The sequence below is a fragment of the Mandrillus leucophaeus genome, unplaced genomic scaffold, assembly GCF_000951045.1.
Source record: "Mandrillus leucophaeus isolate KB7577 unplaced genomic scaffold, Mleu.le_1.0 Scaffold328, whole genome shotgun sequence".
Taxonomy (NCBI): domain Eukaryota; kingdom Metazoa; phylum Chordata; class Mammalia; order Primates; family Cercopithecidae; genus Mandrillus; species Mandrillus leucophaeus.
In genome coordinates, this window is record NW_012103454.1 from 1,635,866 (window position 1) to 1,650,145 (window position 14,280).

At 34.4% G+C, this 14,280-nt stretch overlaps 1 protein-coding gene across 3 annotated transcripts in view; it reads left to right on the forward strand.

The window, feature by feature from the left end:
- Positions 1–14,280, forward strand: part of TUSC3 (tumor suppressor candidate 3) — a 219,502-nt gene that overhangs the window by 180,719 nt on the left and 24,503 nt on the right. For all 3 annotated transcript variants that reach the window (XM_011988343.1, XM_011988344.1, XM_011988342.1), the window contains exon 7: positions 4,846–4,909. In XM_011988343.1, the coding sequence (XP_011843733.1) occupies positions 4,846–4,909 (64 nt within the window). The remainder of the gene's footprint in view (positions 1–4,845; positions 4,910–14,280) is intronic.

Consider the following 14,280-nt stretch of genomic DNA (forward strand, 5'->3'; position numbering starts at 1 on the left):
CACTGTTTCCTTCGTGCTGTCAGTTTCCAATTTGCAGATTAGGAAACTGAGGCCCAAACTACTGAACTCATTAAGTAACCACTACTTCTTTAAATTGAATGGCCATTATTAGCACTGGAAACTGACTTCTAAGTTCAGTTTGCTTTTTGTTACCATAGCTACCTTCTCAAGTAACAACCTATTGGTCCACCGTAGCCATTCTTATTTTCAGAACATGTGTTTAAAAAGATTCCTTAAGGAGTATTTACTACCAGCAGAATTTAAAAATGTTGAAAAAGCAGAACATGCTGACTGGTGTCATGTTCCCAAGAATTTAGTAATAACTTAAGTGGAATCAGGTTTATTTCACATACTGATATAGAGTATATTTAGCTTCATTTCCATTTTATGTTTACTCATTCTTGATACTGCCATATAAGAGGTATAGAAACTATATTAAACAAAATATACAATTTTTTATTTTCAAGTATGTTAGTTGAAATTAAGAACATAATATCATTCATATATATTGTTTTACTCATATTATGTTATACTGTTTTTCTTCTACATAAAATTGGGCTTTAAGTAAGTCATGAGTCATGGCAATGAATTTTCTTACAACCTTATTTTTATGAACCATTTTTTTTATTGAACCACTTTTTATTTTATGATGGTTCATATGCTCTATGAAATATTCAATGAGGCCAGGTGCGGTGACTCACGCCTATAATCCCAACACTTTGGGAGGCCAAAGTGGGCAGATCACTTAAAGTCAGGAGTTTGAGGCCAGCCTGGCCAACAGGGTGAAACCCTAACTCTACTAAAAATAAAAAAATTAGCCAGGCATGGTGGTGTATACCTGTGATCCCAGCTACTCAGGAGACTGAAGCAGGAGAATCGCTTGAACCCAGGAGGCGGAGGTTGCAGTGAGCCGAGATCACGCCACTGCAATCCAGCCTGGGCAAAAAGTGTGAACCTGTCTCAAAAACAAAAGAAAAAGAGAAATATTCAATGGCCTACACAAATAAAAAACATTGATATTAATGGTTTGTTGAAACATTTGTTCCTGTGGAAGAATTGATATGTATTCATTATCAAAGCCTGCACACATTTTTTTCTTAACTATTCACCTGATCTGAAAATGCATTGCCCTTATTAATACAAGTTAAATATATATTTTGGAATAAATTATCCTGAGTTACTGCTATTTCCCTCACTCATGAGAATTAGTAAAAAAATCAGAGAGGAAAATAAATAAATGAACATCATGCTTTAGCTTTCAGGGAATTCATTATTCAATATTCCCTCTTTGAAAGGATTTTGAAAGTATATACATCTGTTAGAGACAAATTTTTAAGACCAGCTTAAAATCGCAGACCTAAGGTTAATTTTAAGTGAATTAAATCATTGCTTTAAGGGCCCCATAAATGAAAGCTAACTATCTAAGGTCAATGTTTAAGACTTTTGCAATACTTACTCATTCTTATTCTTGTGCTTACTCTTATAGCTTTTGGTGTAAGCCAGTAATCTCTTTGTTGCACATTAGTAGATAAAATGTAATCTTGTAATTTGTGTGTGTAAGCTGCTTGAGAACATAGGTATTTTTTTCCTATAACTGCTGGATTTCTGTTGCCTGAGGTGGTGCCTGATACATACTAATTGATGAATTAAAAATTTGCAAACAAATTCAAGCTAAGTAAATCCTGAAGGCTCTTAGGGTATCTACTTTTGATGTGATTTTGAAGACAAAAATAAAAAGATGTACAAAAATCAATGTTTTTATAGTATGTTAGTATACATTCCTGAATGTATTTTATAGAATGTTAGTATACATTCCTGAATATTATCTTTTAAAACTATCAGTTCAACACACTAAATTCACTTACGAAAAGGAAATGAATTTCTGAATGCTGTTTGTTGAGAAGATAAAAACAGCTTTTCGGCCTTTTGGCTAAGATCAAGTGAACAAGATACAAAATTTGTTGAAGTGGAGACTATGAAATGATTTCTGTTTGATCAATTACCCTATTGTATATCATACTATCTTATTTGATTTTTAGGAAAGTATCTTGAGGAATATCCTCTTAATCCTATTTTAAAGATAATTGAGGCTAAGTAGTTTGTTCATAACAACAGTTAGTAGGTGGCAAATTCCGGACTGTCTCCAAAGCCATTCCTCTCTCCTGCCTTATGTATACAAGAAATAAGCTACAAGGGTTATAGATCAGTTTCATGAACCAAGTCTCTAAGGACAAAGTGTGATTTATTTTAACCTAGCTGCATTTTTAAATTGAAAAGAAATACGTAGGTTTCTGGTTATTGTGACTGGAAGCACAAAATGCATTGCATGATATGATGCTTTTCTCACACATTTGAGAAAGCATTGAAGTGTTTTGAGCAAAGTAATGATAGGATAGTTTCGGCAGTATTCATCTGAATGACAAATCAACTCCAGGGTAGAGGCAGGGAGAATAAAGGAGGCTGTTGCAATCGTCTAGGCAAGAGATGATGACTGGTTGGATCAGACAGATCTCGGGGACTTATTTTTTAGCCTCCTTTGCTAGTTCTTCCTGGGAGGGGTGAAAAGTGGTTGAATTTGGAATGAATTTTGAAAGTAGAGCCAACAGTATTTTTTGAATGACTGGATATGTGGAGAGGGAGGGAGGGAGGAGGAAGGAGGGAATAAAGTCAAGGAAAAGAGTGAAAGAAAAGTAAGGACAGAGACACAAAGGTGATTCCAGGATTTTTACCTAAACAACTGGAAAAATTAAGTTATTCTCCTGAGTTAGGGGAGAATGGGAGAGAAGCAAGATGCTGGGACAGAAAGAGAGGCAGATCAGGAGTTGCGTTTTAGCTGTTTTCAGACTTCCAGTATATCAGACTAGATACCAATGTGAGAATCATCAATATAGACATAATTAAAGCCATGAAATTGGATGAGAACACCTGGGAAGGCTGAGTAGAGAGAAGAGGCCTAAGCCTTTTGAGCTCTGAGATACTCCAGAGTCTAGAATGTAGGAAGGGAAGAGCCTCCTCCTTCCGGAGGAGGAAGAGCCAGTGAGGCAGAATCATCCGCAAGACTGGGGTTCTGGAAGTCAAATGAAGAAAATATTAAAGAGAATGAGTGGTTAGATGCAGCAGAGTTTTCAGGTAGATTAAGTCCAGTAAGACTTAGATATGACCATAGGATTTAGTAATGGGGGAGTCCATTGATGACCTTGACAAAAGATTGATCAAAGAATATTCTGTTACTGAAAATAAACAGAAAGGATTATAAACCACTCACCTAGAAGACGTCTGAAGTTATTCTCTTAGGTTTGCGATCCTCATAGAGGCAAACTACTTTGCAGTTGTTATGTAAATTTGGTCATATTATCCTGTACTGTTAAACTCAGATATGTTCGTCAGTTATTTAAATACTGATTTTAATTACTTTAACTGTCAACATTTAATTAAAGTTTTACTTGAGGTTCCTCCTGTGTTTTGGTAAGTTACTATATGGTGGAAAAGGCATACATACCTATACAAACAGTCCTAGGTTTCAGTCCAAACTTCACCGATTAGTAGTTGTGCAATCTTGAACAAGTTAGGTAAATTTTTCTAAGTCTCAGTTTCCTCATTTGGAAGTTGACAGGTAATAACTACTTTATATGACTGTCAATTAACAGTGGACTGGATAAGAAAAAGTGGTACATATACACCGTGGAATACTACACAGCCATGCAAATGAAATTATGTCCTTTGTAGCAACATGAATGCACCTGGAAGGCATTATCTTAAGCAAATTAATGCAGTAACAGAAAACCAACTACCACATCTTCTCACTTGCAAATAGTAGCTAAACATTGAGTACACATGGACAGAGAGGGGAACAGTAGACCCTGGGGTTTACTTAAGGTTGGAGGGTGGGAGGAAAGTGAGGATTGAAAAACTACCTATCAGGTACTTTGCTCACTACTTGGGAGACAAAATCATTTGTACATCAAATCCTGGCGACATGCCATTTACCCATGTAACAAATCTGCACATGTACCCCCGAAAAAGTTTGAAGAAGAAGAAAAAACAAGATACTGTGAGCATACTATCTGAAGCATATGATACAATTACACATCATAAATGATGTAAAAGTTGAGTCATTGATTTGTACTGTAAGCTGCTATATTTTTTCTCCAGTATTTTTTAATATAAATAGAAAACCTAGACAAGGACGTTTATTTAAAACAACTGCATAGCAACTGATATTCATAAGAGAGATTAACAACAGAAATAATCATGGGAATCAATTTAGAAACCAGATAATCTAGATGGAGATTTGTGTTGGATTTTCTATAATCAGCTGTTATCAACTGTATGCTACTCAATAGGGTAAAACAATTTTAATAATTTTGTTTTGAAAAAATGTAAATGCTATAATGAATTATGTGCATTTATAAAGCTGACTCCTTATTTTAAAAACTTTGATAATGTGGGAAGTAGTGATTAGACATTTGGTCACTTCTAACTTATTCTAAAGGATGAAAAATCATAAAAATGTTTTGTTCTACTTTGTACTTTTGCAGTAATTCTACAGGAATCATATTTAATGTGTGTATGTTTGTGATAAATCCCTTAACACGTTATATTGTTTGCTTTTGATACTAAGATGCCACCTACAGTTTACAGTAGTATCATCAACCAACACTGTCATCTAATTGCATTTAACTAATAATTATTTAAAATAGGTGGAACCTAGAAGGAAGTAAGAAAAATTTAATTAGTAAAAATCTAATTGGATTTTTCCATTGTTTATTTTCATAACTTAAAACTACAAAATAATTATGAGGCTTTCTCAAACTGTAATTTCTGTTTCTTTGTCTTCTTTTATAGAGCTACATTCATGGGAGCAGCCAGGCTCAGTTTGTGGCAGAATCACACATTATTCTGGTACTGAGTATCCTTTTAAAATATTGATGAATTGAAAAGGGCAAACCAGAGCTACATGTTATTAAATTGACATTTTTCCTGGCAGTAAATATCAAGATTTTTAAAATACATTAAATTTTAAACTGTTCTGTATGACTAATTTTATTTTTTTGCTAATTATTTCCTACTACAGTGTAATTTCTTACTATTCAGTATCATTAACAGATCATAATTTATTTTTTACTGACTGTTGAATTTCAAAGTATTACTCTTACTCTGCATTGATGATCTCTGGCTAGATTTTTTTGTGAAATTTATATGGCTTTTCCCTATGGCATCTTAATGGTGAGAAAAAAGTGCCTTATGGTATAAATAGCAGCTTAAAAAAGGGATTATCATCATACTGCTTCCCTTAAATATATGGTGTGTCAGAAGAAGGAGATTTTGAGTGGTTCAACATGCCTTTTTGGAACATACCAGACTGAGTCAGACTAAGTGTTGTGAATCAGATCATACAATGTAATTTATGATTTAGATTTAGAAGGATAAAGAATGTAGCACGATAAGAAATAGTAGCAGGATAAGAAAAAGGTAAGGTTAAGCATCTAATCTGAATATTCTTAGAATGAAATAAAATTAGTTTGGACACTGTTTTGGGGGAACATTAATGTTTGTGTGAGTCTTATGAAAATGTTTGAAATTTAAATTCATAGTGTTGCTTGAACATATTGTGTCATGAGAATTTAACGTGTGCCTCTAGTATCCTTTATAAAATTTGATTACTAATATCCTGGTTACTAAGATTCATATTCAAATGAAGTAGTCTAGACCAAATTCTCCAGTACTATATATAACTAAAGCTGTAAACTTTTAAGTATCTTAAAATTTGTCCAGGCCAAACCTCATTTTATATGTAGGAGAACTAGAGCCCACAAAGGGCTCGTGTTAGGGAAGCCTACGTGAGCTAGGATTAGAATTCAGTTTTCTTTTTCATGGTCTATTGGTTGTGCAAGTACTTAAGTTTTATGTACAATACTTTATTACGGTGTGTGATGTATAATTTCATGAATGAATGTTAGTCGTGCCTACTCTTTTTAATCTGGATGAAAAATACTATCTTTTTAATAACACTGAAGTTTTTGAATTTTATTACTTTGTTGTGTCATAACAATGCATTTTTAAAAATCTACCAGCAAAGACTGACCACTTCAGTTTATTCAAGCAACCTGTTTTATTTGCTTACTGTGTTTTAGGCACTGCATGAAGTGGTGGTATACAGTGATTACTGTATGGTGGGGAAAGAGGGATGGAAAATGTTTAAAGCGCTTGGAATTCTCGAGAAACTGAAAGTCTTCCTTGTTTGTAAAATCAGGATTAGCAATACTAACCACACGGCATTTTTGTGTGAAGAAAATGAGCCAGCACACATTAAGCATCCAATAATCACAAAAGGCTAGTTGGTTTATTCCTCTCTCTGTTTTTCCTTCTTTCTTACTTGGAACTTTGGTGGCCACAGATAATATGCATAAACACATATATGTGGGTTGATTCGTAGTGATATTGTTTGGCTGTGTGTCCCCACCTAAATCTGACCTTGAATTGTAATAATACCCACATGTCATGGAAGGGACCCATTGGGAGGTAACTGAATTATGGGGGTGGGTTTTCCCATGCTGTTCTCATGATAGTAAGTCTCATGAGATCTGATGGTATCATAAAGGGTCGTTCCCCTGCACATGCTTTCTCTTGCCTGCTGCCATGTAAGATGGGCCTTTCACCATGATTGTGAGGCCTCCGCAGCCATGTGGAACTGTGAGTCCATTAAACCTCTTTCTTTTGCAAATTGCCCAAGCTCATGTATGTCTTTATTAGCAGCATGAGAACGAATACACCTAGCTTTTGACAAAGGTGTAGATGACCGAAAAAAAAAAAATCATCTTCTAATAAAACATATCAAAATTCTAAAACTTGAACTGTAAACAGGGAAATGACTTAATTTTTCTAGTGCAAAATTTTTGAACCCATTAAATCATATAACTTGTAATAAAAATGCACTGTTTTTCAAGGTTTCATGAAAATGAAGGACATGAAGTTGAGAAGAAAATGATTATAAATCTCCTTTATATTGCAGGAGAACTAAAAGATACCTTTCTAAAACTCATTGAACAACACTGACCGTCATCTTCCTATGTCTCAATTCTCAACAGTTTTATTTCCTCCACCCTTGATTGTGCATGTTTGGATACATACGTGAAGTTGGGCATATCTGCAGCCCATTTCTTGCTTACATTTGTTGACTTGCCTGTATGCTTTATGGTTTCAAAATTAAGAAACTACTATGAGGAGTACTTGTTTGGCTCTAGTTTGTCTCACAGACTGGAATCGGAAATACAAATTTTGCTATATTTTTCAACAAATACCGAATTTCTGCACACCAGCTTTAATATGGTAAGAGAGTAATGCTTTCTGCACATCAGAGGGGCCTTCGGTGAGAAAAGGAAGTATCTGTATATGTTTGTAGACATACCCACTCCTCCCTATTAAAAAATAAGGGCAAAGCTGTATTTACTCTCAACTTATTATTTAAAAATATTCAGGAAGCAAAATATGTTAACATTAAAGCAAATTGATAGAAACATAAAGCATTTGTTGCAGGTAAGTTTTTAACTCTAATTTATTGAATTATTGTAGTTTCTTTTCTTTTTTTTTTCCTAACTTGTTTCAATCCATGATGTAACATTTCAGCAGTATACTTTATCTAGATAAAGTGATGAGTTTATTGAAACACATCAGGAATACTGAGCAGAAGGATGAAAAGCTGTGTTGAGATCATCATTTTATTGTATGGCAGGAATTCTCCAAGGTTTCATTTCATGGATCATTGGCATCAAGCTGAGATTTAGGATTCAAAGAAATTTCACAAGCAGTATGAATTTTTTCATATAGATCTTAACAGTGATACATAAAAGAAAAGCCCCATTCTCTTTTTGCTAATAGTCATTATTTGTTGCTTCATTTTTCCTGTGTTTTTTTATTTTAGACGTATCTGTTACTAAGAAAGAGAAAAATTCTTTTAAAATGCTGGACTCATTATCAGTAAAACTTTAAAAGAAGTCCAGGCACAGTGGTTCATGCCTGCAATCCCAGCACTTTCGCTGGCCAGTCACTGTAGCTGAAGAGTTTGAGACCAGCCTGGGCAACATTAGGGGGAACGCTGTCTCTGCAAAAAATTACAAAATTAGCCAGATGTGATGGCATACATCTATGGTTCTAGATACTTGGGAGGCGGAGGCAGGAGGATCACTTGAGCCCGGGAGATCAAGGTTTTAGTGAGCTGTGATCACACACTACACTCCAATCTGGGTGACAGAGTGAGACCTGGTCTCAAAAAAATAAAAATAAAAAAATTCAATAATTTCTGATTCTAGTTTCATTTAACAGTCTACTGCTGCTTTTTGAACAATCTTTTTTTTTTTTTTTTTTTTGTCATTTGTGTATTTTTTTTTCTTCAGGCAAAAAGTTACAAATACCAGATGATTACTTTTCATTTATCTGTAGAGAGAACATTTCTATCTTTTGGATTTCTCGTCCTAATTTAGTAAGTCAGATTATTAGATGCAGTTGCTATATAGAAAGATTTGCTGGAAAAACCTAGGAGAAAACAGATGGAGTTATTTTGTATCATAGGTTACAGATTGATATTTACTAAGAATAAAATTGTCTCCATATCAGTAGTGTTTCATTTTTTCAGTACCTTATTTAAATAAAGAACAATCCTAAGTCGTCTTTGAGAGAAAACTATATGAAAAAATAAGAAACATTATATTTTCATATGGAATATATGTAAACCATCTAAAAGTAACTTACATAGGACTTTATGTTTTTGCAAGTAAATTCATTTTTATTTCACTTATTTTTCCTTTTTTAATGTTTTCACCACCTAATGCAAATGTGAATGAGATATTTGCTGTTTACAGAAAGGTAGGATGACAGAAAAATACTTAAAATACAGTGAGACAAATATGCAAAGGAAGTAGCAAGAGAGTAGCTAACTCCCTATCTAGAGAATTGGCCTGACTTTTCAGCTGGATGTGGAAGTATAAAAAGGAGTTTCAGAGACAGAGAAATGAGTGAGGAAGCTATTTTAGTAGACGATACAGCAGGTACACAATCATAAAATGAGAGTGAATACTTTTTATTTCAGGAAGATAAATACATCAAGGCTGGAATACACATTTTGAAGAGACTGGTGAAAATTTGATTAGGCTGAACAATGAAAACCTTGCTGAGAAATTTGAATCTTAGCTACAGGTGGTAGATGCAGTGCAATTAATATGCCAATTTTACATATTTGGCATTGGGTAACCTATGAATTATTTCTGAAGTCTTACGAGGTTGAGCCCCACATGTCTTCTTGATAAATTTGGCTGTGGAAAGGGAAATAGTGGCGTCATGCCTGTTTAGGGAACAGAAAGCCAATGGAGGTTTGCTCCAGTAATAATATTAAGGATAGGGTAGAGAAGGCAGAGCAAAGGAAGCAGGAATCGCTGGCAGTCGTTCTGGCTGCTGGCAATGGTTTATCCTCAAGGATGAACCTAAGTAAAGGAATGGATGAGTGACTCAGCTGCTGTTTGAGAGGAAGAAGAATCAAAATTGATAATAAATGTCACAAGTAAGATTCAAGAACAGAAATCAGAGATGATTCTGAAGTTCAGCTATGTGTTGTAGGATAGAAATATGGAGGAAGACAAGGTTTGGAGGGGAATGTTTAGCCCAGAAAAGTTCCTAAGATTGATTAGGCCTCATAATTGGTTGATGAGAAAGAGATTAGTTTGTTTAAATTGCTTAAGATGATGAAGCCAATCAGTTGAAGAGTCAAGAGCTTAAAACTTTTAAACGCATTGTTTTTCTACTTAGTAATATTTTGCCAATAAATCAAAACCTCTGTGAATAGACCAGTAATATTCTAACCAAATTGTATATTGTGTGTATTTGTTGTATACATCTGAAAAGATCATTTTAATAAATATACAGTGGATATGTTGATTTTATTTTTTATTTTTATTTTTATTTTTTGAGATGGAGTCTCGCTGTCTCCCAGGCTGGAGTGCAGTGGCAGCGATCTGGGCTTACTGTAAGCTCCACCTCCCAGGTTCACTCCATTCTCCTGCCTCAGCACCCCAAGTTGCTGGGACTACAGGCGCCCGCCACCACGCCCGGCTAATTTTTTGTTGTTGTTGTTGGGTTTTTAGTAGAGACGGGGTTTCACCATGTTAGCCAGGATGGTCTCGATCTCCTGACCTCGTGATCCGCTAGGATTACAGGCGTGAGCCACCGCGCCCGCCCATATTTCTTGAGTTACTCTATCATATTTTTGTATAGAATAAAACATCCTCTAGCAGCGTAAAAACAAATATGTGTGGGGCATATGTAAATATAAATACACACATACACGGAGGTATATGTGCCAGGTGCTGAGGTACCAAAGTCACAAAACCCCACAAGATGTCTGATGGTGTGGCATTTACAGTCTAAAGGTAGAGGAAGACACACAACAAATGAAAGTGCCAATAATTCTTGTTACAATTATGTTCTTAAAAGTTTTCAAATGTCCACAATTCAGTAAGACTCAGGCTTGAGGCACATGGATCTTAAGTGGAATACCATGAAGTGCAAATATGCAGTTTTTGAAACCATAGTTGGAAGAATTAGTATGTATATGAAATTGTTTAAAACTTTTTTTTTTTTTTTTTTTTGACGGAGTCTCTGTCGCCCAGGCTGGAGTGCAGTGGCGTGATCTTGGCTTACTGCAAGCTCCACCTCCCGGGTTCATGCCATTCTCCTGCCTCAGCCTCCTGGGTAGCTGGGACTATAAGCGCCCGCCACCATGCCCAGCTAATTTATTTTTTAAATAGAGACAGGGTTTCACCATGTTAGCCAGGATGGTCTCGATCTCCTGATCTTGTGATCCACCTGCCTTGGCCTCCCAAAGTGCTGGGATTACAAGCGTGAGCCACCGTGCCCAGCCTAAAACTCTTTATATAATTTCCCAGAGTAGAGAGTTTCAGCTGTGGTGATCCAGTGATAAAATTAAGGTCGGATATGGTTTTGATTATAGAATGTTCTTAAAATTCAAAACCTCAGGTATGATTTTAATGAGATAACCTGAAATCTGCTTTTCTTACTACACCTATAAATATGGCACAATAAAGCAGACTACTACTTGTAATTACAAGTAGTAGTTTTCCAAAATAAAAAGGCACCTTCGTTTCATATTTAGAGAAACATTTGCAGAAATGTATGATTTTATTGTCCTAACTAATCTGCTTTTTTTTTCTATCAGTAGGCAGTCCTGGAGGGGCAGAACTAATGTCATTTAAAAATTTATTTAAAATTTCAATCAGATCAAATTAATTTCCATAGACAGTAATGTTCCCACTGAATTCACCAAGATATGGTCTCTCTGGATGAGTGGATACAGAACACGTGAGTTCTAGGATCAGCTAGAGGATCACATTGCATTTTCTATGAGCAAAACATTTTTTTCCATTTATTATGAAATAATATGATTTCATTTGGCATCTGTTTCTAGTCTATCATATAGTGAAAACATTGCTTTTAATATGTTATATCCAAGGAGAAACATACTATAGAAAAAAATTAATGATAGATGCAAGTTGAAAATTTTAGATTTAGATTCCTTTAAGTCTTCTATAATGTGCTAACAGTTTTTTCAACGTCTATTTACATTTATCTTTAAATTGAAAACATCTTGAGTCCATTCCTAGGAGCAACAGAAAACTTATCATATGCATTTGAGAAGGGATTATAATGTTTTGTAAATGTATTTATTACTATCTCCGTAGAATGCTTAGTGGCTCTGGGTATTGTATGTAATTTCCACAAATAGCAGCTTTTTTATGTGGGATCATGTCAATATTTTCACTAAGCGTAGGAAAATGATCAACAGGATCAGCAAAGAAACTGGAGTGTGCACAGTAGTTTAAATATATATTGCTATGATATTAATAAAAATGTGCAAAGTAATACAAAAACTAGGCCAAAGTATGTGTGTATAGGATAAAGGGTAGAGGTCCGTCTGTTATTTTCTTTTAATGTTGGGATATTTCACTGAGGCACAGCTAGATGGCTACAGCCATCAATTTAATGACCAAAAAGAATAACATTCTTTTTCGTCAGAAGTAGAATCTTGTCAGATTTGGAGGGTCTTTCATTAATCATTCGGCCTTCCACTCAATGCCCACGTAAGAACACTGAGAGATGATCATCTAGCTTCTTCCTCTGTATAAAAAGGAAGATTTTTACGTTACAAATGTAATTTTCCCCAAATGGTAAGTATTATGCAGTCTCTTTTTCAGCCGAAAATGTTTGAGTTAATACAATGAAATTTAAGCCAAATGATTCTCAACTCTTAAAGGCCTTGAGTTAAAACATACATCTTTAAGTAATAGAGAGGGAGGGTTAGCAAGCTTAAAGCCATTTTAGTATAATTCATATGTCTTAATTTCAGCCATCAGGTTATTAAACGGCTCACTGCTCTTTTCTTGTTAAAGCTTAGAAAACTCACTTTTGCAAGAAACATTATGAGGAAGAGATCATAGTTATTTACTGACCCCGCTGATTTCTAACACAACATTTTACCTTGAGATTGTATATAACCTATGTCTGGTAATTCCTTTGCTTTAAAATTCCCACTTTAAGGTTGTGTGCAGAAATGTTTACTAAATTCTTGCATTTTTAAAAATTGTCAAGTAAGAAGAAAGCTAAATTCCAGTGAGACATAATGGTATACAGTGTTTTTGATACCACCTTAAAACCTTTACAGCAGGGGTTGGCAAACTAGGACCAGTTCAGGCCCAATCCATCCTGCCTGCTATTTTTGTAAATAAAGTTTTATTGGGACACAGAAACAGCCATTCATTTATATATTGCCTGTGACTACTTTTGCACTACAACAACAGAGTTGAGTAATAGCAACAAACTCCATATGACTTGCATAGCTGGAAAATATTTACTTTGTGACCCTGTACTGAAAAAGTTTGCCAGTTTCTGCTCTGTAGGCTGTGGTCAATAAAGAAAACAAAAATCCACAATTTTATTAACTCACCCATGAACAGTTACTGTTTTTATCTTTCATTCCCTGCAATCATTTCTTTGTATTTGTTTCAAAGGAGTCAAGGTTTTATACATACTTTTCTACGTATTATACATACATATACATCTTTTCATTTGGTATGGTGACAAAATTACTATTAATATATCTTGCTTTGTTATTAAGAATTTTTGTGAATTTTTTATATGGCTAGTTAACCTATTACAAAAATGTCTCATATGTTATAGACATTTACATTTTAATTTTTTACTATGTAAATTGTTCTAAAATAGATTTTTGTATGTATATTAAGTTTTTTAGTATTTTGTATTTTGTCTTATTTGGGAATAGCTTTATAGGAGTGGAGTTCATGGGCATACTTCTGGCACATATAATTAATGATAAATGATGATTTGCTGAGGTTTTTGACATGCTGAAATCTTAAAATTTTGATGTTAGACTTGGTGTTTCTGGTCCCTTTCTGCCCTGTTGATAGGGAGTTTGCATATTTTTTTAACTTGTATAATTTGAAAACTACTATATTGTTATTGCATTTGCTCCCAACAAAAATAGTAAATTATAAAAATGTGATTTAAAGCAGTGTGAAACATAAGTGATATAAAGGTAAAATCATAGACATGTTTGAAATGGCAATTTTGTAAGTTATTGCAAACTTATTTGTAAAATCTAGAATATATTTATGGAGTAGTAAAATGTATTTGAATGCTCTGTGCTTTATGAAAAAGATTTTTATGCTCAGCATAAAGATGTTTCATGCTGAAACTGGGCTAGCAATTATGTTCTTTGCCTAATGCTTGTTATCATTTTCATTTAATCCTGACATCTTACTTCATTACTTTTGTGCTTTTTTGCTTTGCATCTTTCACTCTTTAGTTTTGTGACTTTTAGCAAGTTGTTTAAACTTCTCTGGGCTTCAGTTTCCTTATTTGTAAACAGATGATAATATCTACATCAAAGAATTGTTGGTACTGGGTAAGATAGTGGATGAAACAAAGTTCTTGGCCTTTTGGAGCTAAAATTGTAGTGCTAGAACAAAGACAGTAAACTGTAAAATGTATACAATCTGAAATTTCTTTAAAAAAACAGTGTTAAAGAAAAAAAATCAGAATAAAGGTGAGAAGAGGCTTCTCTAACAAGACTGCATTTGAACAGAGGCCCAGTGGAAGTGAGGGAGTAAATTACATGGCCATCCCAGGGAAAAGTACCTCAGGCAGTGGGAATAACAGGTTCAAAGATTTCCTTATTACCTGACTTGCTTTGAAGGT